This window comes from Gasterosteus aculeatus, chromosome 7 (genome assembly GCF_964276395.1).
Source record: "Gasterosteus aculeatus chromosome 7, fGasAcu3.hap1.1, whole genome shotgun sequence".
Taxonomy (NCBI): domain Eukaryota; kingdom Metazoa; phylum Chordata; class Actinopteri; order Perciformes; family Gasterosteidae; genus Gasterosteus; species Gasterosteus aculeatus.
The window spans coordinates 24179330-24205286 of NC_135694.1; the positions used below are offsets into that span (position 1 = coordinate 24179330).

Consider the following 25957-nt stretch of genomic DNA (forward strand, 5'->3'; position numbering starts at 1 on the left):
AGAGTTCCACGGCAGTGTTGGATCCTAGTCACAGACAGCACGAGTTCTAAGTGAGCTTAGAACTCGTGCTGTCTGTGACTAAATGTCATTTTAACAGTCACTGCATCTTCATCATTGTATATGTAACAACAATAGAGAGATTGTAGGCTGTGCATGAGCATCTGACTTTATTAAGCATGTGACTGTCAACAGTGTACCCCCACCGTATTAAGAAAGATGGTACAAATATTAGGCCATTGATTGATATTCAACATTTTTTCCTGGATACACTAGTCAATTTAATAACAATAGTACTGATAGATGACTGATAGATTAAGATGACAGCAATATATTTGTCAACCACATGATGCATTTTTACAAATTCCAATTTTTAATTGCAAGAATTATTCTAACGATGCAGTGCGATGTGAATATGTCATGTGGCCCTGGCGAAGCATTATGGATTTGTTCACCCACTTAATGTGTTAAGATTAGTAGCCAATCAAAATATGTCATTTTGACTATAGTCGATTCCGATTGGCTCTCTGTATTACACGCCCGCCCATTCGATGCCTACAAATATAGTTGTCGCCACACTGTCGTCTCTACCTACCAAGCTTGTCTGGAACTTGTGCATCGCCTGAAACTACTGCGAAGATGGTTGTGAAAGCTGTGTGTGTGCTGAAAGGAGCAGGCGAGACCACTGGGACCATTTATTTTGAGCAGGAAGTAAGGCGTGCAACGTTACCTTCAGCCGAGGAACTATCTAACGTTAGTTAGCCGTTATATTTAAACTAACCGTTAGCGCGTCAATGCTATACAAGCTAACGTTAAATCCTCCCTTCACGAGTATAACGTTAGGTTTTGAATGGTTGACGGGAGCTAACTGGCTAACGTCACTTATTACGTTTTGAATGACCACGCATCGAAATTGGTCAGATGTAAGATTAGCAACCCACCGCCGACCAAAGTCCTAGCTCTCCAACGACGGGCACGGTTATTCAACGCAAACCAACGTTAGCCCGCACGGTGCGACGTCAAAGCCTTAAATGAGCGCTAAAGTGCGCAGGCAGACCGAGCGGCGTGTTACTTAACTAACCCTTTTTTAATTAAAAATAGGCTGACCCTGTGGACGTAAATGAGGATCCAACACTGCCGCAAAAGTGGTAACCTTTGCACGTTTTACGCCCTATTTTTTATTAATGATCAACAGCGCGTGCATTGAAACCGCCTGTTGCATAATTCGAGCGTGTGCGAGGTGTCAACCGCTAATCTTGCCGGTTTGACTCATTCATTACTATTTGTTTTTGCAGCCGTTCCGCTGAAAGGCTTTCATTTAAAAGTGGCACCAGCTTTTAAAACCAGCGCACAAACGCACTTGCCCACTAACGCGGTTGTTTTTCTGTTGTTTTTGCTGAGTCACTGCTATCCCTCGTTCTGGTTCCCTTTGCCTCCACTGCGTGGCCTTCTAGATGAGGTCAGCAGCAGGGAAACCCTTTGGATTGCTGATGGCTTTCAAATATCTAGTTGGTTTGTGGTCGTGCTGCCATAGTGTTGTATTATTGATCGGTCAGTCTTCGTGGATGCAGACTTTTTTTTTTTTTTTTTTTTTTGTAGAGCCAATCAGATCTTTAACCAAGCGGTAATTTCAGCGTGCTGCCACTTGCACAGCTGACTGTCACCAGGCAGAACGCAGAAGACAAAGGCCAGATCAGTTTCTCCACCCTCAGACAAAACGTCCCTTTCACTCAGAGCTTAGTGTTTCACGGCATTTGTCTTTTTGATCCCAACACTTTTCACCCAACTTTCTATTGAGGCTTTTTTGAGAATTAAAGTGTGGATTTCTTGTTGACAAGAGACTCGTCAGTTTTAAATTTGCTTCAAAAATAAATATTTACCATTTAAAGCCTTAAAGATTTTTAATGTGTGTGTGTGTGTGTGTGTGTGTGTGTGTGTGTGTGTGTGTATATTGTATTTTATGTTACCAAGTGACTGCAAAATTTGACGGAAACACTCCTAGCCAGCTGACTCTGACTGCTCTTTTGTCCTGATTGGTCAGAGCGATAAAGCGGCTGTGAAGCTGACTGGTGAAATCAAAGGCCTCACTCCTGGAGAGCATGGCTTCCATGTCCATGCTTTTGGAGACAATACAAACGGTAAGAATCTGTTGATGGTTGTGTAAAGCTGAAGTTTCTAAACCATCTGGACCTGCAAATGAATATTGCTGTAATTGACAGTTTTAGTAAACTTGTACTGCTAATCTTTTGTGATGAGGAGTTTTATTTTATTCCTTGTTTCCAAGGGTGCATTAGTGCGGGCCCTCACTTCAATCCCCATAGCAAGACTCACGCAGGCCCTAATGATGAAATCAGGCATGTTGGCGACTTGGGAAATGTGACTGCTGGAGGAGATAATATTGCCAAGATAGACATCACAGACAAGGTGATCACCCTCACTGGCCAGCATTCCATCATTGGCAGAACCATGGTGGTGAGTAAAAGAGCATCATTGCAAATAGAAATTCTCATCTAGGCTTTAGTGATGCAAACAAACACTGCGTTTTGTGTCCTGTGTTTAGATCCACGAGAAAGCAGACGACCTGGGAAAAGGTGGCAACGAAGAGAGTCTAAAGACAGGCAACGCTGGTAGTCGTCTGGCGTGTGGAGTCATTGGCATCGCCCAGTAAACGTCTGGCACTAGAAACAACTTTTACCAAAAGCACTTACTGAGACCAACGTAGCTTCTCAATGTGGCAGTTTGTCCTCTTCGACCCGCTGTGGCTTTTTATAGAGTAGTTGAGCCTTGCATTACCATGTTTGTTCCTCATGACAATCTGTATGTATGGGTTTGTGTCTGCTGATTAGTTTTGGTCCCATTGACTTGGTAATAAACTGATCCAAACATTGATCAACGCTGTTGGTTCATCAGAATTGTGTGTCTATTGCCTCGGCCACTAGAGGGCATTGTTACTCTGCACAACTCAAACAAATCTTGATGCCTGTCTACACGTCATTGAAACACATTGTATCATTGCGATTCAACTATTGGGTATTTGTCATTGCAGGAGATGTAGCAATGCATGCCAGTGGCTGGACATGTCCACACGTCAATGCTGCACTCCGTGGTGGTATGGCCTTATTTACCATAACCATGATATTTAGAACTAAAATATTTATTTATTTATATGTCTAATGTTCCCTAAATCTGTCCCCTGCTCCATAAGAGTTTACCTTCACAATGATATTGTAGCGGCGGTGGATGTTCTTTGGTTATTTGCAGCTATCTTTTGAATAGTAAACTACTTTTGAATTTAGACTGTAATTTGCCAGCAAAGATAAACGTACGAGTTGAATTTGATAGCATAACAATTTTAAATTCTTTATAAATGTTATTGCGACTTCTGATACGACCGCCCTGCTGTTAAAATGATCGCATAGAGGTTTGATTATCCTGCGAAGCACAACTTTTGCACATATGCTATACATAACAAATCTAATATCTGTTGCACAGGCCACTGTAGCCACCCCACTAAAAATGATCTTGAAATTAGATTCTTGGTCTTCATCCATGATATTGAACTGAACAGCTGTGCCCTGAACTGGCCAGCACACACACACACACACACACGTATGTTTCCGCATCCCTTTCGACATGTAGCTGGCACACTGCACGTACAAATTGTGTGCTCTTAAAGCCTTTTTTCCTTTCATGGGAATGGCGGATGCTCCCATGTGAAGTGATTTGGCGCTCACTGCTCTTCTCCCCCCGAGGGAAATGAGGTCTTGGAGGTCCTTCAATGGAGTTAATGCCTCAGGGAATAATCCAGTGGCAAGCTGCAGAGTGCGTGTTGTCTAAATGAATTCATGACATCTTTACCGTAGGAAAAATAAATATATGTAGCCGGGTGTACGGGTCTCTTCCTCGGATTTCAGCTTTAGTAGATCAGCTTCTGCTCTTGAATTTGACCTTTGCGGTCAGTCAGCAGAATTGGTGGCAGTGCCAAATAAGAATTAGGGAACCGTAAGGCCTTATTTTATTGTTTGTCTGTCCGCCTCCCATCACCAGGGTCAATAGCCGTGGCAAATGCAATTGCAGTATCATTTTGATTTTCTGCAGCCTTTTTTTTTAAACATCTTTTTTTATTCATCATGCTGTATTCGCCTGTATGCACTGAAGTCCATGAATGCTTTGTTCCTGGGCATCTGAAGTGATGCAGTTTCATACCGAGCGCCCCCGGTCAGCCAAAAACTGCACATACAAGGTGAAATAGCTGTATTAGTGTAGACGGATGCAGCCATCAGAGCGGAAAGACATACTGACTGTAAAAGCTGGTATAAATAGCCTGGGAGTGGAGGTGATGAATAATAGAGACTTACCGATGCTGCTGACAGTGAGGGAGAGCGACTGTGACAGCGGGACAATCCAACGAAGCTCCGTATGAATGAGAAAGAAGTTATTATCTAGCCAGCTCATTTAATTTATACTTTTGTACAGGGTCACATCGGAAGATTCGCATCATATTTAAGGACACTTTTTAATTGTTCATGAAAGCACACCAACAAAGCCAGCACCAAGTGTTTAAATTAATTTAAACGTATTAATTAGCTGACACAATACAGCCGTACTTGCATAAGAGCATAACTGTCACATAACGCAGAAGCATTTTTTTCCCTTCTAGTTTCTGTTTAAGGCACAGTTCTAGTGCGTGTTCTTCCCAAAAGCGATGATGAACCAGTCTTACAGGGCCCAGTCCTTTTGTTGATTACCTAACCGCTATATGCGTCATATTTAAAAGGTTTGGAACGTTTTCCGATGTCACCCGAGAGCGACACTGTTACGCTTTACGGTCACTGACCTTCTGGTGTTTGCTAAAAGATGACTTGCGTAGAAGTTGCATTATGTGGGGAAGTGTGCACCTTTCTGAGTCGCCCATTGGTAGTTGTCGGGGAGCATTTGCATGGTTGTGTTCTTTTATTTCCCATATGCATCCTGCTTTGCGCCCAAACCACCGCTCACAAGAACCAGTGCGATCACATTTCACGGGGAGGCTTCTTATCGTTAAGCCGCGGGGCAGCAGCAGTAGATGTATGGCCCACCAGCAGCCAACAGGCCATTACTTGTTTAACAGCTGCATGCTATACTTAATAACCACCCAAACTTCCAACTGTAAGTATTTTTCCACTTCACTGAGTAAAAAGGACTTGGAAAATGAAAAGCATGTATGGATTCCTCACCGATGTGATGGAGGAATAATGTCTGTCAGTTCAGGATTGTAATGAAGTGTCAGCCAGGAGGGTTGTAAACTAAACTTTGGATTATGGAAAAATATTTATTATCAGTTAAGCAATTCATCTATTAAGTAGAAAAGACTTAATGTTGGTCAATGGCCATTTTAAATCATTTATTTGACCAAAGCCAGAAGGAAACAATCTTCAATTGACTTTCATGAAATCATTTAAAATAATAGCCTAAAGAATCGGCCTGTTGCTACATGTCTTCTCTGTCTGTGTAGAACATTGAACTGAATACCACACAGATCAGAGAAAGATTCGGTGATGTGGTGTTTTGGCTGCTGGAGAAGCTCCAATGAAACATTGGTTTCTAATAAGATACAAATGGTAAACATAATATCCAGTGTTGTTGGGTGTCTCTATAGGGAACATCGATGTACAAAACTGTCGAGATAGTTAAGGTTAGTTATTGACCATGAATAATTGAAGTTAGAACAGGTCAACCGGCAGCACGTTTTGTGAGTGACCATGTAGAATAGACCTAGTTTTTGGAGCTTTACTGTTGAAGGTAATTATGGGTGTGTGCGCGCCTACGTCCCCTAATGACCAATTAGAATCACTGAAGAAATATAAGCTGATCATTAGTGTTTTTGTTTATAAAGTAGAAGGCCGTTCCTTTGTTTCCTGCTGCCTACCTACAATTGGTCCAGTTTTTCTGCATCCGAGAGCCACGTGTAAAAATAACCTGTTTTTATTTGTTTGCATCAAACAGAAAGGAGACGGTTGTGGACTAGTGCTCCAAGTCGAGCCTGAACGCTATGGAGGTGTTGGTGCTCGCTCCCCAGGGACCCTCTGTTCTCCGGAGGTTAGAGTTCACCTTCCAGTACATCCTTTACCACTGACATTGTGGGGATATTTTGGAGAGTGGGAGTCATAGGTCAGGGGTGAGATGCCATAAATGGTACTTGTCCTATGAGACATGGTTGGTTGGTAGACAGACTAATTACAAGGCCACCGTGACCTGACCTATGACCTCTGAGCTGTGTGTCATGGGATCCTGGGAGTGAACACCGCTAAAAATCCTTTCGCTCACATTTTACACATGAATATAACTTTACTAGCTGTATATCTTAATAGGAATAGTTTCAATATTAAGAAAGTAAGTAAGTGAAGACGGTGGAACGGGCAAGTGTTCAAGTGTTACACGGGGTGTAGAGCGCCCCCCCCCCTTCCTCCCTCCACGCCCCCAATGTGAAATCCATGCTCAAACAGCAATCTGGGGGTCTGACCTTTGAACTCAGTGACCCGCTAACCATGCACGACCACAACTCTCACTTTTACTCAAGAGGATCCCACTGACTGTGGGACTTTCAACACAGTTTAGTAGATTTCTGCTTGAAGGAGAGTGTGGAGGCCGATGGCTTTGGATATTTGGCGGCTGAGCAGCTTGTCAGATGTTGACCTTGTGTGACATTCCAGAGGTCACTGGCGGGGAAATTGCATGTGCTGATCACAGACGAGTGACAGTATAGTGAACCACTTGCAGACAAAGTCAAATTGAGGTACTATGTTTTTTATTTATGACTATTTTACACAATGTGCTTGTTATTAGCGGGGTAATTGATACTGCTCATTGTTACTGTTGGGTTTTGGATGTGACATGTCATAGAAATTACTAATACTTTTATCATTTATAAAGCAAAGGGGCAAATAATTGCTATTTTCAGCTTCTTCAAATTTTAAAATTTAAGCTTTTCACTGTTGAAAATATATATGAAATATTTTTTTCATTTCATATTACTTCAGATTTATCTTTTGAGGACCGGGATGTCCATTACAAGATTTTATGTCAATATTTGAGATTTAATGCTCAATAGTCTATGTGTTAGTTGCAGTTAAAACATTAAAGCTTCAAACATGTTAATATAGAGTAGTGTTTTAGACACATGTGTCTATAATATTTTCTAACATAAATGAATAAGTATATATATGTATACATAATGTATCGGAAATGATCAGATATTATATTATCCGTCCTATCCGATTATCTCTCCTCTCTGCATACATCCCCTGCAGACACACTCTGGATTCCATTATGTAAACACATTCACCGTCCAATTACTATCAGTGCAAATATTTAGGTAGTTGCCAAAAGAGGGAGTAGTGATTTAAAAAAGAAATAGTCAGTTTGTCGTTTTAATAAACCACAGACAGTAAGTTTGGCCCTATCTCTGTCTGCAAGGTGACCCCTTTGCTGCGGGCACGCCATGGAGTTTTCATGCTTTGGTGATTATTCTTTTTCGTACGTCCTTGTGTACACAGTACGTTTGGGAGTTTTCAATTTAAGACTGTGATATATATGTGTGAGATGTGTTGCTCTGGTGTGAAGTGTTCTGCGGTTACAAGCAAAGCTCTCTCGCCGGCGGGGGGACTTGGGGAAAGGGATAAAGGGACGGATGGAAAGACTTTCAATGACCCTCTTGCTCATCTCTGAGAGAATAGAACTTCTGCTTTGTTCATGGCCACACTAGTGTAAACCTCCTCTCCATCGCTCTTTAGTACATTCTCTTTCATTCTCCTCTCCGCACATATCAGATTAAAGAGAGTCTGCTGACCCCCACAGTCGCTGAGATGAAAGAGGAAATTACTCTGCTAATATGCGCATATTTTGCATTCTTTTGAATTATCCGGCCTAAAATTATACACATCAGCCCATACTTTGCTTAATTATTCATCTACTTGTTAAAAGATTTTGAAAAGTAAAGTTGAGGAAGATGAGCTGCATCTGCGGAGTATTTTATCAATTGTGCTCTGTCACAATGTCCCACAACAACAGTTGACATATTTACGTTTACAATGTTTTAATTGACAAATCAGTGAATTGACATTTAGAACCTCATCTTTGCACTGATGGCCTCTACTGTGGACAACAACAAGCTATTGTGTCCATAGATGTTCCGCTTATCAATTTGAATCATAATACTCTAAAGTATTATTATCCCTTAATACGGAAGCTGACTCAAAACATAATGGATGCGTCCTCCCAGGCTCAACTCTTTGTTCTCCCACAGATGCTGCTGGCCATCATTCCCAGTTGGTCATACATGAACGGGTGAAAATGAGCTCTTATTCTACTAACTCATTGCATTAGCATTTCATTTTACTTTATTTTATTACTTGTGAACTGCTTTCTTGTCTATTGTCACATTGTCTACTGTCTACTTGTATGTTTGGTATATTTTGGTAATAAATGTTTCCTGATTCCTGATTCCTTACCGGTGTTTAAATTTATCGTATAAATTAGTTGTGCTGCTCTTAATCTTGTTAGTTCCCGAATCCTGACAAGAATTAACCCGTGTTGATTAGAGTGGTGTTACCGGAGGAAGTGAGACACAAACACCTGCAATTACAGATAGAGGGATAAAAGGGGGGCGTTATTATGCTGCCATCAGCAGTTCGTTGCCACTGACGACCTGCCGGCACTTCGCTCCCTTCTGTTAACTTCTCCGGTGGGTGTAGAGGCCCCCTGGTGACAACACAGCCGAGTGCATCGCCGATACATCGCTGCTTGTGTTTGAGTTTGAATTAGTTTTGGCCAATTGTGGGTTGTTTGAATTTAGCCAACACAACACAGCGGGTTCAGCATGCACAGCAAGTGCAGTGAGCTGAATAAAAGAAAGTTCTGCATTTGCAGTTCATACGGTAAAGTTGAAATATTGTTTCATGATGAGGATGACATCATGGCCCTTTACCAGGACCCATTACTGCTCATTACCTCAGATAGTGAGGCCTTTAGTTGTGGCTCAAATCTTGGCTCATTTAATCAGTCTAACAAAAGAATAAGGGGAGAGGTTGTGGCTCTTTAAGAAAGCAATCAACACATCAATTAATCCAATATATAATTACAAGTCAAATATCCTACACTTTTTTTTTTTGTCAAGATCTACACAATGGTTTTATAGTAACCATTTTTTTGATTTGGTTAATCAGGTGTAACCAGGTGAAGCGTGTAAGGCACGTATTTGCCGTCTTCAGGGGGAACAATCGCTTGTCTGTTTCTAAAGTCTGGTTTGTAGGTTCACCATGATGCCGCCTGTTGTCTTCCTCTTTCTAGCAATTTGTGCTTCTGATTATTTCAGCGAGCCAGTTAACACAACACGAGCCTATCAACGCACTTCTGTTTCAGCAGGGTCGCACCATCCCGATTCGGCCGCACGCAGGAGGAAGAGCAAAACACTCCTGTTCTTTTTTTTTTTTGTTCTTGTTTTTTTTAGCACGGCGCTTTGCCTCTTGGTTTTGCTGATCTACACAGAAGGATATGGAGAGTGCACTGGTGTACATTTAATGTCTTCCACTTCTGCAGTCTAAAGGATTTTTCCATTCTGTGTGTATTTCTTTGTTGATTTTAGTGTACTCAACTTTATGTTCAAGGATTACACCAGCCCAAAACGATTAGCGCATGCTATTTGACTTGCGGAAATATTTTTGCATAATACACTAACAAATAATATGTTGTTGTGTACAACATGCATGTCGTTTGTGGTCAATAATATTTAAATCTTTACAAATTTAAACAAACGAACGTGGATGTCTGAATGCATTAGTGTGTGTAACTGTGCTTGTGGGTGGTAACTGCTAAACTCGCTCCCATTTACAGGGATTACTCCTCTGCAGCCATCAGCCCGTCATCTTTTAGAGGAACACTACACCTTCTGATGCTTTAATCCTTCATTCCCTCTCCTCCCCTCCTTTTCCCACACTCAACCTCTTAACCTCATCTCCTGTCTCCTCCTCCCCATTTTTTGCTGGCGCAGTCAACTTTTAGCTGAAGTGGCTGAAACTCTGTAGATACGGCAGCGGTTGTGTTAAAAGCTCCCTCTGATGAGTTCAAAAGGCTGCTGCATGTTATGAACGTCGCTGCTGTTTTATTTTTAAAATGTAGAAGAAACTTCTTCATTTATAGTTTCTATTTGTTGTTTATCACAATACACGTCGCTCAGTGTGAAATCAAATTCACATCATTAAAACATTCAATGTTAGGAAACATTGCATTTTAAACCAGCCGAGAATCATTGTTAAAGGGATCAATACCACTGTTTAAATCACTGTAATTATCCAGTTTGTAGAGCCTTTTGTTGTGTCCAGTTCTGAGCGTGGAAACGTGAGAGCTACTGAATGGGGTTCAATTACATCAATTTAAGATGACTGTGTGTTACAGACAGAGAATGATGTAAAGCGACAAGCACGACTTGGGGTCTAATTCTGTCTCTGCTGCTTGACCTGGAAACAGCCCATTGATAAATGTTCCTTAAATGAGCAGGAAGTGCATGAGGGTACGCAGGCGTGTGTGTTTGTTTTGTGTGTGTGAAGGGGAGCAAGTCAGAGGTTGAGACAAATAACATTTGTAATCTTTTAATGCAGAACATGCGGCCATCATAGACCCCGATCTCTTCCACACCATGATGCTTGAATCCCTGTTCAGTGAAAATTGTCATTGATATATCTCAAATCAAATTGACTTCCAATGGTAGTGTTATAATGATCTCATAATGTGCAGTGATGCATAATTCACCTTTTCCAATAGAATTAGTTTTAAGGAAACATGGGAATAACAGTGGAAATTTGACTATGTGGATAGTGATATGTATTTGTGTATAATCCAAATTCCCGTTATTTCCACAAGGCTTACTCTTTTCACATGTGTGGCTGAAACCTTGCAGGGGTTCGAGCATACTTTAATAACAAGAGTGGGGTTATCTGGATATGTGTGCGTGCTTCCGTGTCTCCAGCCAGGCGAGTTACTGGCCTGGGTGAGTAATGAAATGGGTTTTCGGATAGTTTGCATTAGTTTGCAAGGAGGTCAGGGTGTTGATGTGATGTGTGTCCCGCTGCAGCTTTATATCTGCCTCACAGACGACTCTGTCACATCCCACGCTGACTCAAACACACGTGTTCGCATCTTTTCGCTTCTGTCCATTTCGTCGACAAATATACGAGTTGGAGAGTTGAAGAGCTAGCATGAAGACAAAAGAGACATTTGCACTGTTCCCACACCTCCCATATGCTTGATTCCCAGATAGTTATCTGTGAATGCAGCCCCCTAATTATTGCTGCTCCCTGTTTACATTGATGGGGATTATGATGTGATACGGTACTTTTACTTGGTTTCTACACTTTGTCTTGCTGATTATATCGGATTTTCTGTGATGTTTGTTCTGCTTGCCAGAGGGCCGATTGTCTTTGTACGCCCATATCCTCTGTTCTCTTGGTTAGAGTGATGTGAATGTCACTCACTCTCACATGTCTGACTTTGTCATTATCGGCTTTGAGTCAAGTTCTTTTTTTTCCCCCTAACAATTTGAAAGACATATTTGGTCTTCACCTTCGCTCCGTATCATTATTTGCTTCCTATAGCTACAGACCTTTAAAGAGATTAGCACGTGGATACGATGACTCTCTGCAGTAGTTAGTTAAAACCGTTGGCTGGTTGGTTGGTTGTTGAACAGGTTTAGCACAACGCTCCCCACAGATGTACTCTTACACGGTGTTTACGTGTCGTTTTCTGTCTTTTGTGCATTGCTTGTTGCTCATTTGTGTCTCCTAATCGCATTGGATTACAATTTAAACCCAACTGGAATAGAGTAGTTCTGCCTCTTGGACGGTTCATCTTTCTGTTTGTTATAATTATTATCAGCATAAACTAGAAAACAATAGGCTATTAGTGAGTTTCCTGTCGTGTCTCCAGTGGTTTTACTTCCTGTGTTCGAGCTGCGTGTGAGCGACCAACTGCGACTTCTTATGTGTTTCAGTGAGTGCCTTATGAGTACAGACTAAAGTATCTGGGAGCATCCCTCCGGCTTGTCATTTTCCTTTTTTGGTGCATCGAATCAACGAAATAGAATGTGTTGATCAGTGAGCTGCAGAGATGCTGGTAGCTGTCTGTCTGTAGCATACATAACCGTGGAGACATAATTGACGTTTCACCTGTGGTGTTAAACCCACGCTGTCCATCACAGACTCACATCTAAGGCACGTCACTCTTTCTTAATGTTAAACAGTAACGGTTGCAGAGTAACACCTGATGCCGGCGCCTTCTGCAGGTTGAGGCTCCGTCAGCTGTTGAGTCTTTCTGTACACCTGTCCAATTTATTCGTCTGTGTCTGTGCACGAGACACATGATTTGGTGTGCAAACCAGGCGATGTGCTGGATGTGCACGTATGGTTGTTTTAGCGCTAGTCAGGGATCAGCTGATAGCAACCGGTAGCTGCTCTGACTAAGAAAAAGGTAGCAGGCCAGAAGGGGTTTGCTATTGTGGCCGAGCATCACATACATTATTCATCAGCTCCTCTCGCATGGCTGGTGATAATGATTTGATCAAATCTGGCAAGTAGGGTGGTTGGGTGGGAGAAGGTGAGGGGGGGGACAAGCATCCTGGCCACGTATATATGTGTATATATATTTTTCTGTCCCTTTTCCATTACAGTATGTTCATGCATTTCGATATGTTTAGCAACAGATATGGCAGGAGGCCTAAAATGGGAAACCAATCTGTCCCTCACCCCTCGGGGACGTAAACACTGCGATAACGTCTGATGAGGATTGAAAGGTTGAGTCTATCGTGCTGAAAGGCCGGCTCAGGTGTGCAGGGAGCCGGGAGAACAAAAGCAGCTCGGCTCTCGCAGCGCTGCTACGGAATACTCTGTTTATCGGACAGAAAAGGCGTCTGCGGGACGGACTCTGACATTCATTCTCTCAGCGCCGTCCCGGCCGCGCAGCTGAGGACAAATAAGGAGCGTGTTCACATTTCAACGCGCAGCACGCCGGATGAGCGCAGACAGGTCGACACAAGCGGACGCAAAGGAAGCCTGATGTTTCTCCAGCCCTCCTCTCTCCTTACATAACACCTTCCACCTGCTGTTGTTGCTAATACCTCCTCTGTGCACTGCTTGTCCCGACATGCCATCACAGCCGTTGCTGCGGGTTGTCTTTAATCTGCTAACCAGTTCCTCCCCGCTCCCTGAACACCCGGCATTGAGGCCCGGCAACGCAACGTTGGGGGTTTGGAGTGTGGGAACCGGCTGTCTGAAGCCCGCCGTTCTTCCCCTCGGATCGGATATTTCCTGTTTCAGCCGGCTCCTACAGCGGGACACGACCTTCTCCAAGCTCATTTTGTTAGATAACACAGAGACAAATAACAAGCGGGGAGGCAGAAGTGGAAGAAAACGAGGTCTGATCAGTGGACAGGTGATAGGAGACGGTCAGACAGACGGCGTACGTGCACGCGCATGCACACAAGCTGCGGCAGGTTTCTGTGGAACAGGGTTATCTGTTCTGTGGAACAATGTTCCGCAGGAGAGATTTGGGAGTTTCAACCCTACAGATTTCCTGATACTCAAAACCATAAGAGAAAAGAAATGAAATCAACTTTCGGAGTGTTTGTTTTTTTATATTCATCCCTCTGTTACAAAGAGCAAGATGGGTTGTAACATAGTTGGAAAGAAGGGTGGAAAAAAAGTGCAGCAGTAAGACAAGCTTCAGCTGCTCTCATGGAAGGTTTCCCAGTGAGGGACTCTTCTTCTTCACCTCTCTGCCCCTTTCGGGTCAGACCATCAAATCTTGAACCATTTCAACACTCAAAACAAAAAAGAAGAAATCAAATTTTTTACAGCCAGCTTTTGGTTGAAGACTTTCTTTGTGGCAAGAATATCAGTAGAATAAGTAGAATAAGTGTGTGGATGCTTTACTTTACAGCTGGTTTGATAGTTTCCCCTCAGCTGGTGGTTTTTTATTTAATTTAGATTTACTAATCTAATCTTCAAATTGACCGTATCAATCCTTGTACTTTACTTGTGAGCAAATGGGCTCATGTCTGCGTCCTTATTTGTTACTGAATGCCTGTTCTTGTCAACTGTGTCTGCGTATCTTTGTGTGTGTGTGTGTGTGTGTGTGTGTGTGTGTGTGTGTGTGTGTGTGTCTGTAGAACTTGAGGCCAGAGAGCCAGCAATTAAAAAGAGGACTGGGACATCTAAAAGCTCAAAGGCACAGACCCAGCATACATGCTGGCAGTCAATTGGCCAGCCGGGGGAGGTGAAATTTGAGTGAGTGAGAGAGAAAGAGAAAGAGAGAGAGAGAGGGGAGGCGAGAGAGGGAAGGAGGAGGAGGAAGAGGAGGAGGAGGAGGAGGAGGAGGGAGAGTGCATGTGGGAGAGAAGAGAACCAGAGAGAAGAGGGGGCGGGCTCAGACTCAGCCAGCGCACACACACACACACACACACACACACACACACACACACACTCTCACACACACACCCTCTCCTCTGCCTTCAGTCTGGTCTAAGCGTGCAAGAGGCAGCATGTGTGAGTATGTGCTGTAATGTGTGTGTGTGGAGTCCAGGAGACGTCTCACGGATGCGAGGATTCCCCTGTTTGCTCTCGGAGAGGATCCCAGCTGCTTTTAACCACCACAGGGAATTAGCTGTTACTCACGCAGGAAAACACCGGGAGCTTAAGCAAAGGTAAAGAGGTTCCATTCATCCGCTCAGGATGTTTTCGGGAGCTTTGCGAGTGACAGAGACAGAGTTGTTCGGGTGTCTGAGATAACTGGCTTCATGTTGTGTGCGTTGGTGTGTTAACCGTTTGGGTCGGTTATGATGTTTCTGTGAGAAAGACAAACGGAGGTGACGTTCGAGTGAGGAGTTCAAATTGCTGCTTTTGACCCCCACGGTCCATAAATGTATGTGTGCCGACACATTTAGAATTTAGAATGATTTAGTTTAACACTTTACAATTGTTTGCTGGTGGCTCATTTTCTCTTGATGGGGTGTTCTCTCACACACACAAACACACACGAAGCGTATACATTTAAATACCATAGAACTGCAAGAAACAAGCCTTTCAAACATTTTGTTCAAATAGCTAATATGCATGGGCCAGTGGTGTGTTGATGAAAGGACTTTATCAATCATTAATGTTCCCACTGGGACACTGCCTGGGCTCCAACCGAGGTAATTTAGTGATAACAGAATAGCTTCACAGCCCTCAGGACTGGTACCACCTGACATTTCCCCCGCCATTGAACAAACTGCTCGGCTCAAAGGGCAGATAAAGTAACGCATGTGCATATTTGACCCTGTGCTTTTACATAAGAAGGAGAAAGAACAAACTGACTCATAATTCATCCTGGAAATAAAGTAATCGTGACTTGCCAAAAGCTTGTAGAGAGCCGTCGCACAGGTCAGGGGCACAACACTTCAAAGGTTCACAAAATAACCAGAGAGGGATCTCACGCTGAACGCATTGGGATCCGATGACGGCGTCAGAATACTTTGCATGTATGCGCGCGTGGAGGGATGCGTGGAAATATCAATGGAGGGTTAGGAGAGGAAACACTAGAAAGACAAACGGGAGACCTCAGAGCTACTTGAAGAAAAACAACTCGGCAAAGAGCAATAATGACTAACTTGACGTGAGAGAGATGGAGGGGAGGGGGGGCGGGGGGACGGGGGGTAATAAACGAGTTCCAAGCTACATAAAACGCAAAGGTGGACTTTTACCTCTTACTTGTTATTTCAGATGCGTTCACCATCTCTCACTGAAACACGTGTGTGTCAGTAGATGTGTCAGTACTCAGCGGTGCACGGGGTCATCTTAAGGCTCCCGGACGGACCAAGAATTATGAGGGGGTCAAAGGGAAAAGTGTCTCCGCTGTCCTTTTCTCCTCCATCACTTTCGAGAGGAGGAAAGTATATCATTGGTTTTGTCCATTAAGAGAGTTCAGTAGAGATCAAATGAATTGTAGTATAAATTAGATGATTATTTAGGTTCTAGATTGGGTTGTGTTTCATCAATACATTATTCCAGTTATCATAGTGTTTACAGTTCACTGTTCAATATTGCTGTGGAATGCAACGTCTGAATCTGATGAAATCGAACAAGAAGCCAAAATATTTGGCTTTGCGGTTTCCTTTTCTTTCACCATGCTACAACGCATGTAATTCAGTGGTTACTCATTAAGTCAGTAAACCTATTTCAACGTCATAGAATACTGAATAAGAATTTGTATATGAATATTTGGAGTCACATGGTTTCGTTTTATTATTGGGAAGCATGAGAGACTTTCCTTTCCTTTCCCGTAGTGTCTTGTCTTCACCTTATCTTTCTTGCCACAATTCACCGCTTCAGTTGCTGCCACGAGGAAGTTGAATATTGTCCGTGGGATTTCAGGAAGTGATCCGTGAAAGGATCTATAGTGGCAGATAAAAACTGGTGCTTGTGTGTGTTTGTGTGTGTGTGTTAGGGCACACACTCTTTTTTTATTCTTCAAAATTGACAAAGACATTGCTGAAGCACGGGGATGTGAAAAGAGGGGAAAGCCATTATCTCATACGCCGTTATACACCCCCATGCAGGTTCATGTGCGTGTGTGTGTGTGTGTCCATTTACTACGTCTGCAATTGTGTGTTCAGGACAAATATGTGCGCATCCCCATGACCATGTGCTCCATCTGTGTACAGTAAGCTAATATAGTATTTGAGCGTGAAAGGGGGGATGGGGCTCGGCTAAGTGAGCCCTGTGGGTGAACGAGGGTATTTGTGTTGTGTGTGTGTGTGTGTGTGTGTGTGTGTGTGTGTGTGTGTACTTAGTGACCCAGATTGATACACTCAAGTCCCCTCACCTATAGGCAGATATATAGCAGGTAAAGGAATTTCTCTCTTACAAACATCCAGACCAACTGAGACCGTAGATTAGTTCCGCAACTCCGACCTTAATCAAATGTCCCTAAAGTACCCAAAGTTTCGTTATTTATCTTGTACAGGCACATTTTAAGAGGGAAAGGAACAATCACATACACACATTTGCAGAGGAAAGAAACTATAAACATTTAGCAGCTTATAATAATATAAGTAGAAATATCTAACTTCGTGGTTTTTTAATTCTCTCTCCAACCAAAAGACGCGGCCGTGTGAAACTCCTTTTCAAATAAGTTTCCCTAAATCTGGCAAGAAAGTTCCCTTGTCAGCAAGGCCACTCGCCCAAAATGATCATCATAAACACATAAGTATTATAATGAATGCAAAAGAAGAAACATGGCTATTGAAAATAGTCAGTCACCGCTTATCACAGCTTATTTAGTCAAAGCATTTTATTTCTATCAGGTCAAAAATATCCCAAAATGCTCCGAAAGAAGATTAACAACCTTGACCTTAAGTCATACTCCTGCTTTTATCTGCAGATGTATCTCTCATACAGTCCTCCGTGCGCCCAATGCATTATATAAACAGCACGATTAATCACCACCATCAACAATATGGAACCCGAGCTTGTTGCAAACACTCTCACATCTTCATCCCCCACAGCGACTCCTCTGACCTTGTGGCAGAGCAGACGGACGCTCTCTCTTTATGATTACAGATACAGTACACAAGTTGCAGTTTGATGAGCATGTGGCTGGCACGATAAAGGGATGATGCAATTAGCATGAAAGGGATGATCTCTCTCTCTCTTCCCTCTCTCTCCTCTCTCACATTTGTCCTTCGTCTTCTAACCGTTGTGAGGAAATGCTTCTCTTCCTCAGAGGTCTTCTTATTTCTGCCATTAAGCAAATACGGGGCTTATGCAGCCCCCCCCGCCCCCAGTGCCCATCTCCCCACATGCAATCAAGCTGTTTAAATGTTTGTGTTTGACTGTGTGCCTGTGGGTTCTCTGTGTCTCGCTCTCTCCCAATTCCCGGCCCGCTGTCACAGCCCGCTACCAAGTGTGTCCTGGAAAAAAACAAGACAAAACCGACAGAGGACGCTGAAATGTTTTCTTCTGTGGTTTCACGGAGTGTGTCTAATTAAGGTGCCCGGTTCTGTCTGGCTACGTTCAATAACAAGGGAGGGAGGAGGGGGGGGATCCCCTTGAAGTGCAGTTACAGTGAACGGGCGAAGCATCTGATTGGCCGACGACATAAATCTGAGATGTTGTGGAGATGATTTGAAAACAGGAAACGCAGTTTGTGTCATGAACCATCGATGTCGCTCATCATGACGGGTTTTTACACACAGATCACTGTGTGTTTGTATTCTCCTCCCCCTGCCTTTTTGCGTGTAAAATGTGAGAGGTTGTGCAAGACAGGGGAGGCTGAACGAGACAGTGTGGACATTATGTCGCACTGACGTGTTTGCTTATGAGCATGTCGCCCGTCAGGTTGAGCAGGACTGCAAGCGTTGTTCGCAGGGGAGTGGGAAACATCAGGTGAAGAACTTTTGTTGTGTGCTAGACTCCTCGACATCAACCCCCTGATGAGATGAAGGGGGACGGGGGGGCTGTGAGGGGGGGGGGGGGGGGGGGGGGTAGATGCAAAGGGAGCGGGAGAAGCAGAAGGGGATGCCTGTAATTTGTGGTGGGGATCAGACGGGGGAGGGGTGTCTCAGAGCTGACATGAGCTGGCATGTTCACTCATTTCCCATCTTTTGTCTCTTCTGTGTCTGCTGTTGAATTGGGAGTTTCTTCCTTCCTTCCTTTGTTGCCTCCCTTTTTCTCTTCCTCTTTTTTTTCTTCTTTGTCCCACTTGCTATCTCATCTCTCCTTCCTTCCTCGTCTCGGTGTGGCAGCGTTGCCGTCCCTGTCATGTCCGCCCATTATCTCTGATCAGTGTTGCGTTCCAGCCCACACATCGGCTCTGGCTGCCGACCGATGATGTGTAAACGCGTGTGTCTGCCCGTGCATCTGCATCTCATTTCATACACACCAGGGTTGATCTTCAATGTTTTTCGAAGGTGCCCTTAATTCAGAAGAACGTGTATATGTACAATTTTCAAAAAAAGCTAATATGACAAAAGAGACGTGTGCAGAACACACAAGCTAATAATATGTTCCATTCCAAAGAAGAAACAATTTGACATCCATGATCTGAGACAATGTCACCTGAACAGGAAGCTGGTGTAAGACTGTGAGAGTGGAGATGCATGTCTGTGGGAAGGGCTGAGTATATTACATTACACATTTAGCTGAAGCTTTCACCCGAAGCGACTCACATTGCATTTTTAACCCACGGTTCTTACATTTTGCCCGTTAGGGAGCCGTTAGGGGTGACGTGTCTTTGACATGGGACACGGAGCAGCCGGGGTCCAAACCGCCAACCTCGCGGTGCCCGGCGCGCCCTCTCTACTCCGCCGTTGAGTATAGATTTGAAGGAGGAATTACTGAGGGAGTGCAAAGGGTGTCTTCAAAGACAGCCCTTATGCTTTGTTTGCACAGGGGGGGTTGGGGTGGGATTTGGCCCGGGACTTCCTCTTTTTTTTTTTTTTATCTGCTTGGGAATCTTTACAACCGCTTTCTGTGTCAGTGTTTGTGTGTTTCCGTCCAAGTTTACAACCACGTGTGTAATTAAAGCAGAGGAAACAAGCCACTTGGCCGTTGTCTCTCCTCTCCTCCTGCTTTCTTTCAACCCCCCACTTACATTAGTTACATAAAGGGAGCGCTGACCAGCGACTCAGTGCTCATCACATAGTCACACTTCAGTTTCCTGCCCGTTGACCTGGAAGTGATACAGTGGGATCGTATACGCCAGCCTCAAAAGCCTCTATGTGCATTTGTAAGCGTGTGCATGTGCAAATACGTATGCAACCGTGTCTGAATGTGTGTGTGTGTGTGTGTGTGTGTTAGTGGGAGTTGAGTAAAGCAAGAAGTAAGGCTTATAGAGGCGGAGCTGCATGGTTTCTTTTTTGTTCTTTGGACTTGGTTTCTTTTAGGATAAAACCCCTGCGGTGAGCGCCGTGTGCTTTTTGTTATTGTCTCCTGGTGCGTTGGTTTTAAGATACGCGAATGTGTGTGTTTGTGTGCATGTGTGGTCAGATTGCCTTTGTCCTCTCCCCTCAGGCCTGCACTCAGACGTCACTGAGTTGTGTGGAGCTTATACAGGTCACTAATGCACTGAGTGGGGAGACTCTACCACCGTAGCCACTCAGAGCCCAAACATCACATAACCTCCAGCTCCAGTCCGCACACGAGCTCAATGCACCCATTGACCTACATCCAACCCCGTCCACCGAAGAGACGGCGCATTGCTGACACGTTGTCCACATCCTTGTCTCGGTGATAATTTAGTTTTGCGGCATTTTAGTAGCCCGGGATGTGACGACGGATTACCAACCTTTAAAACATTGTTTTACGTTTTTTAGGCTGCAATCTCAAGAAAATAATGCTTTAAAAAAAAGATTGTTTTCTGGAAATTACCATGTGCTGAAAAGCTGCACATGGTATATATATATATATATATATATATATATATATATATTGCAAAACGTGAAGATAGTCTGTTTTGCCTCAATCCCCACTGAGTCCATCATAGTTAAACGCGAAACTTGACCAGCGAAAGGTGCAGAAACAGCTTGATATATTCAACAGCCGGGGTGTTAATTCTTATTTTCTGAATCTAGTCACACCTTACTGTGATGATTGGATGTACGCGTTGCACAAATGAAGAAGAAGCAAGAGAGAGGGTTGCTTTTTGCACGGTAAACAGCCCACAAAAAAAAATTGAATACTTGTTGTATATAAATACATACATAATTACAGTAACAAAATGTGTACATTCTCCATGCTTGAGTGCACATTTGCTGTAAATGTAAAGCTTGGATACTCGTATAGTTGTAGCTATTAGTTTAGTCATTGCTAATAGTTTTTGGCCAGTAAAACCTTATTAGCGCCGTCCCCCAATAAGAGTGTGGCCACACTGTATTACTGTGTTGGTCTCTGGGCCCGAGAGGCACAGACACAACATAAAGACTTTGTCTGCCACATCCTTGCTGAACATGCCTGACCCCCATCCCTCACTGCAGCGCATTGTCTCCTCTTCAAGGGGATTCTTTGTTACACTGCTGTTGACCCAGGTGCAGGGATCCACTGAGATAACTTCCCTTTTCCACCCCCAACCCCCGTCTCTCGGCAGCGTACCTCTGCGTTGCCCATTCCTCTGCCGCTAACTCCTTTCTTTACACTACCTGCCTGCATGCAGTTGTGGCGTCTCCTCTACTCTTTCTCCACCCATAATCTCTCATTTCACAGCAACCTCTACACCTTTTCTTCCTCCCCTACCTTGTGCCGCGAAGCCTGGCGATGTAGTGTTATTACGAAAGGATCTGCGGAGCCTCCGCAGGAATCTTAATTAATGAAGTGATAGCGTTGTCTTTGCATCATTAACAATTTGATCAAAACCAGATGGAGATAGTACCTGCATATTGCATCGTTGCAGTATTTAAACCACAATCACGGTATCTCTATCTTTCTCACGTCTTCAATGACCCCCTTCCAAGTAGTCCCCCCCCCAGCCGTATCGTTACTGACAACAAATCGGACCAGTTCACATGTGCCCTACCTTGAACTGACACAACATCTATCTCTATCAGCCCCTCAGGACCTATCAGCACCACTCCACCTCTTTACCTCTCATGTCTCCTTCCACCTCAGCACACATCATTCATCCTTCTACCTGTGGCCCAACACTCTGTTCCACTAGCTCTAACAGCCTCTCACCCCCCCCTTCAACACCATCAACGCTCCAGCTCCTCTCATCCTATCACCCCGTCTCAACATCCCACCTCAATCAGACGACCTGAAGGCCTAAAATCCTCTCTCTCTCTCTCTCTCTCTCACTCGCGCACCCTGTCATTTTGCCGAATAGAGGCTGTAACCTGACAATTTGGCTCTATTCACACCTATCCACATTTGTCCGCACGTGTGTCTGTCAGTGTCAGTGGAAAAGAAATGGTGACAAAATCGAGTATTTTAAATGTATTTTTACGGGTTGAAAATAAAACTTTGAATGGGTTTTCAATAATGCACTTTTCACAATAAAATAATGAATATATTTAATCAGCAATAAGTAGTATACCCTTAAGTGGGAAAGAAAAAAGAAGAAAAAAACAATAGTTCAGCTTAGGGTAAAGGGGTATGAAGGAATCACCTTTTAAAGGTGCAACAAACCATAGCATGATTCAATTATCACAGGCTTAACAGCTCTTTGCTGAAGTTTGTCTTATCCCACTTCATTACTACACGGCCATGTCAACCAAGCTGAGAGGAATTTGTCTCACTGTGACTCAGATAAAAGAGGAAAACAGAAAAGTAAAAGGCCGATCCGGTTGGCCGGTGCAGGAGTAAAACAACAGACATTCAAGTACCTATTCTTTGAAAACAGCCTTCTTCCTCTTTTTTCCCCCCACTCCTTCTCCTCCCTCAGGCTGCCTCTTGCCCCGCAGGGTTTCTACGGTTACCGGCTGAATCTGGAGCACAGTCAATGCTTCGTCCCGCTCCTCCTGGATAATTAAACAACGCTTCTTGTACTGACGCTCACACATTTGGAGCAGCAAATCACCACATGAGTATTCAGTTGATTGGTTTTCATGACTAAGTGGCGATTGTCTGTGCAATCACTATTTCATTAGGAAGGACGAGTGAGCGTTGATTGAGGAATAGCAGAAAAGCAGGTGATAGTGTGCCTTTAGGTCATGCAACCTGCTGCTTGCTGAGGAATGTTCTCTACGAACAAGTGGCACAGGAACCTGCAACAGAAGTCCAGGATGGATTTCATTCCGGCTTACTCTTTGATCTCCTCACGCTCAGCTCCTCATCTGCGAACAAGCGGGAGAATAGAGCGCTCTGATCATCCAGTGTAAATGGCCTCCCATTTCCAATCTGCATCTTGAAAGATCATAACGGGAGGCTTAACGCTGCGGGGTTTCCCTAGTCTTCATACAGGGACTCACGGATCGCTGAGTTAGCACTCGAGCGTCAAGAAGCTGCACACGCTCCCCGACTCTCCCGGGCCTCACACTCGACGCGGGATTTTCTTTAAAATATGGTAATCCCTGACTGCACCGGGCTGCAGAGACAGTCTGGAATCTCGGTTAAGGAGCGTACAGTGTAATCCCCGAGAAAGACGGGGGAGCGTATTTAATGAAGTTAGTGACACTTGGGGAGTAAAGTTGAGTTGCAATTGGCTCGCGCTGAATTCCACTGCCTTTTATCTTTCCCCACTTGATCCTCAGATGTCACACAGACACTGACCCCAAATCTATAATCCGTTATATGTGGCGTTTTGCAGATACTATATTGTGCAGTATCTATTTCCTCACGTTTTTTTTTTTTACTGTTATCTCTGTTTTTCATTTAGCTTAGCATTATTTTTTAAAACATGGATCTGCAGTGAATGACCACCATCGTCACGATCATATGTTTTTCTCCAGTTCTCTGTAAGGAGACGACAGTAAACATTGTAAATGGAAAGCAACCGTCTTAATCCCCCCCCCCCGTCCCTCTGCACTCTGTTGTGTCATTTCTATGCTTTGCCCTCCTCTGTGCCCTGCAAATGAAAGCACTCTTCAGGGAGGAATTATAATTTGTCTCTCACCACTTAAAAGAAAAATGAATGTTTGATTTTAAGCAGCAGCCGCGACTCAGTGTGTTTGCAGCCAAGCTGTTTGTGTGTGCAAGTGTGTGCTTAAGCTGAGAGAGAGAGGGGGGGGGGGAGGCGACGTGTGTCTTGTTAGATCCCCGAAAGGATGAATAAGAAGCTAATCTCCCTCTTCCAGGGAATCCTACCAGTGATGTCTGAGACACTCCCGTCCCACAGGGACTGTCTGCAATAGGTGATTTTCCGAGCATATCTGACCGTTATCCTGACATCGCATAGCTGTAGTTCCTCTTTAAATATGAACAACGAGCACAAACGCTCACGTGCACATACGGACAGGCCCTGACAAATACTTCCCCAATCCTTATTTGTTTGGACCATTGCGTTTGTTATCTTACAAAGGACGTTTTCTCAGCATAAACAACAACAAGGAAGCCAGACGTACATTCATGCACGCTGCAACGTGTGTTCGCGTGTACTTCTGCAGGTGTGCACGCAAACTCGGGGAGCACGGCGGGGCTCCCATAAAGATGTCTCCCAGATTCCCATGGGGTTCTTTTTTCACTTGCTTGGAATGAGGTTTGCACCATCAAGGAAATTCCTCTGTTTACCCCCCCAGAGAGAGTGTTGACCTCAACGGGGCATAAAGCCCATGCCCTGAGGTGGGGGGGGTACGTTAACCATTTGTGGAATGCAAAAAGGTGCGAGAAGTAGGCCTCGGGGAAGGGTGAGTTCGTAATGGGTTTTAATGCCCGAAAGAGAGCCGGGGTGGTCGGAGGGTGCAAAGAAAGTTGAGGGGGCATCAGTCAAGAGTGCAGACTACTTGAATGTCTCTACCAGAGTTTAACTCTTGACTTTGAATCATTTATTGGGTTGTCTGTGTTGCTCTGGTCCTGAGAGACTGCATATAAGGCCTCCAACGGCAGTTCATTTAAAAGCAGAAACTTGAATCATCAACTCCTAAACTAGTTTGCGAGTCTCGAGAATTCGTTTCATTTTATCACAGCGACCAACAGCTAGTAGCTAAAAATAACTACAAACCCCCCAAGACCTAATTCCTGACTGCTGACAAAACCGTTCATTCCACAATAAAACATACTGAACATACAAAATTAAAGACAGTTGGCATTATCGAGGCCTTTATTAAACTGGAGATGACCGCAACAGATCATTTACTGTTGGAATATAGTGATACATATTCCACCAGCCAGACAAAAATTAAGACCACAATAGAGTAGAAATTAGAATTGAAATTCTATTATAAAAGCAAGCGGCTTCGCGTGCTTGTCGATTTAATCATTAGAAATCAGCAGCCAACGACAGGCTTATAAAACCAATGAGGCAGGTTTTTGTTTGGCTTCAACCGGAGTACAGTTCAGCACAGTCGTGCACATCCACGTCATGTGTGGTTTTGAAACTAAAGCGCCGAGCCGTGTGTCATGTCGGGTGTAGCCGTGAGACAGGTGCAGAGATGAAAAGCTTGGCGGGGGGAAGGAGGGTGTGCCTGCTCCGTGGCTGTCCTGACAGGCCTTTGGTATTTTTCCAAGCAGCGCGTGAGTCGTAAAAAAAAACCTGCTCAGAGATTTCTCCCGGGATTGTGCAGCAGCGTGTGACTATGAAGCACGCGGGCCTTTGTACTATTGTACTCTATTGTGCGCTGCAGAAAACTGTGCCGGTGATGGACGTGCGAGCACATAGGTGTTGAGCATCTTTTGCAGCCCAACTGTGGCAATAGAGCTTAAAAGCTCCGGTGCAGAGTCGTGTCCCGCGGCGCAGTGGAGTGGCACGCTCAGCCCCGTCGAGATGCTCTTGGGTCCAATATACTCAAACTCGCCGCTTTGCTATTGTGATGTGTAGACTTTGTGAAAAATTCACTGGGCATAAGTCAAATATGAAGTTTAAAATGGAGGAAATGGACTTTAGAGTTGTGTTTTTAGAAAGATTTTAACCCATAAAAGAATTTGATTTCATCATTATTGTTCTTTGTTCTCTCATCAGTGTGTGTGTGTCTTCTGTCATTGGCCATGTCCGCCCGGTTAGGCTTTGGCTGCTGTTACGCCGGCCATTGTATTAACACACTCTCAATGTGTTAATATACCGCGAGATTGAGAGACTGAGAGAAAGAGAGCGAATAATTATGTTTCCCCCTTTTGTCTCGGCTCCCCTGAATTAAGCCCGAAGAGAGGCAGCCAAAGCACATGTCTACTTATCCACTTAAACCTCTGCAACAATAGGACTCCCCAATTTGCCTCCATCCAGCTCTCCCCCTCTCTCCCAGTCTTCATTTCCTCCTCCCCCGGTTTTCAACAGTGTTCCATATAAAACTTCTATTCATAGCACAGCCCCCCCC

At 44.1% G+C, this 25957-nt stretch overlaps 2 protein-coding genes across 3 annotated transcripts in view; both read left to right on the forward strand.

Moving 5' to 3' along the window:
* Positions 1-520: 520 nt before the first annotated feature.
* sod1 (superoxide dismutase 1, soluble) lies at positions 521-2886 on the forward strand. Its single transcript, XM_040182503.2, has 4 exons — positions 521-708; positions 2039-2135; positions 2282-2469; positions 2558-2886. Exons 1-4 carry the CDS (start codon positions 637-639, stop codon positions 2663-2665), a joined length of 465 nt encoding a protein of 154 aa, XP_040038437.1. The 5' UTR covers positions 521-636; the 3' UTR covers positions 2666-2886.
* An 11619-nt stretch (positions 2887-14505) lies between these two features.
* tiam1a (TIAM Rac1 associated GEF 1a) overlaps positions 14506-25957 on the forward strand; it is a 44911-nt gene continuing 33459 nt past the window's right edge. Inside the window, exon 1 of one of the 2 annotated variants that reach the window (XM_040180468.2) lies at positions 14506-14725. The gene's annotated coding sequence lies outside the window, so the exon portion shown is untranslated. The remainder of the gene's footprint in view (positions 14726-25957) is intronic. The other variant, XM_078106645.1, reaches the window with a different exon arrangement.

Excerpts from the sequence above, each read along its gene's own strand:
- sod1 (XM_040182503.2), top strand. The coding sequence starts at position 637 with ATGGTTGTGAAAGCTGTGTGTGTGCTGAAAGGAGCAGGCGAGACCACT. Across the intron at positions 709-2,038 it reads CCATTTATTTTGAGCAGGAA|AGCGATAAAGCGGCTGTGAA; the intron begins GTAAGGCGTGCA and ends CTGATTGGTCAG. Across the intron at positions 2,136-2,281 it reads TTTTGGAGACAATACAAACG|GGTGCATTAGTGCGGGCCCT; the intron begins GTAAGAATCTGT and ends CTTGTTTCCAAG.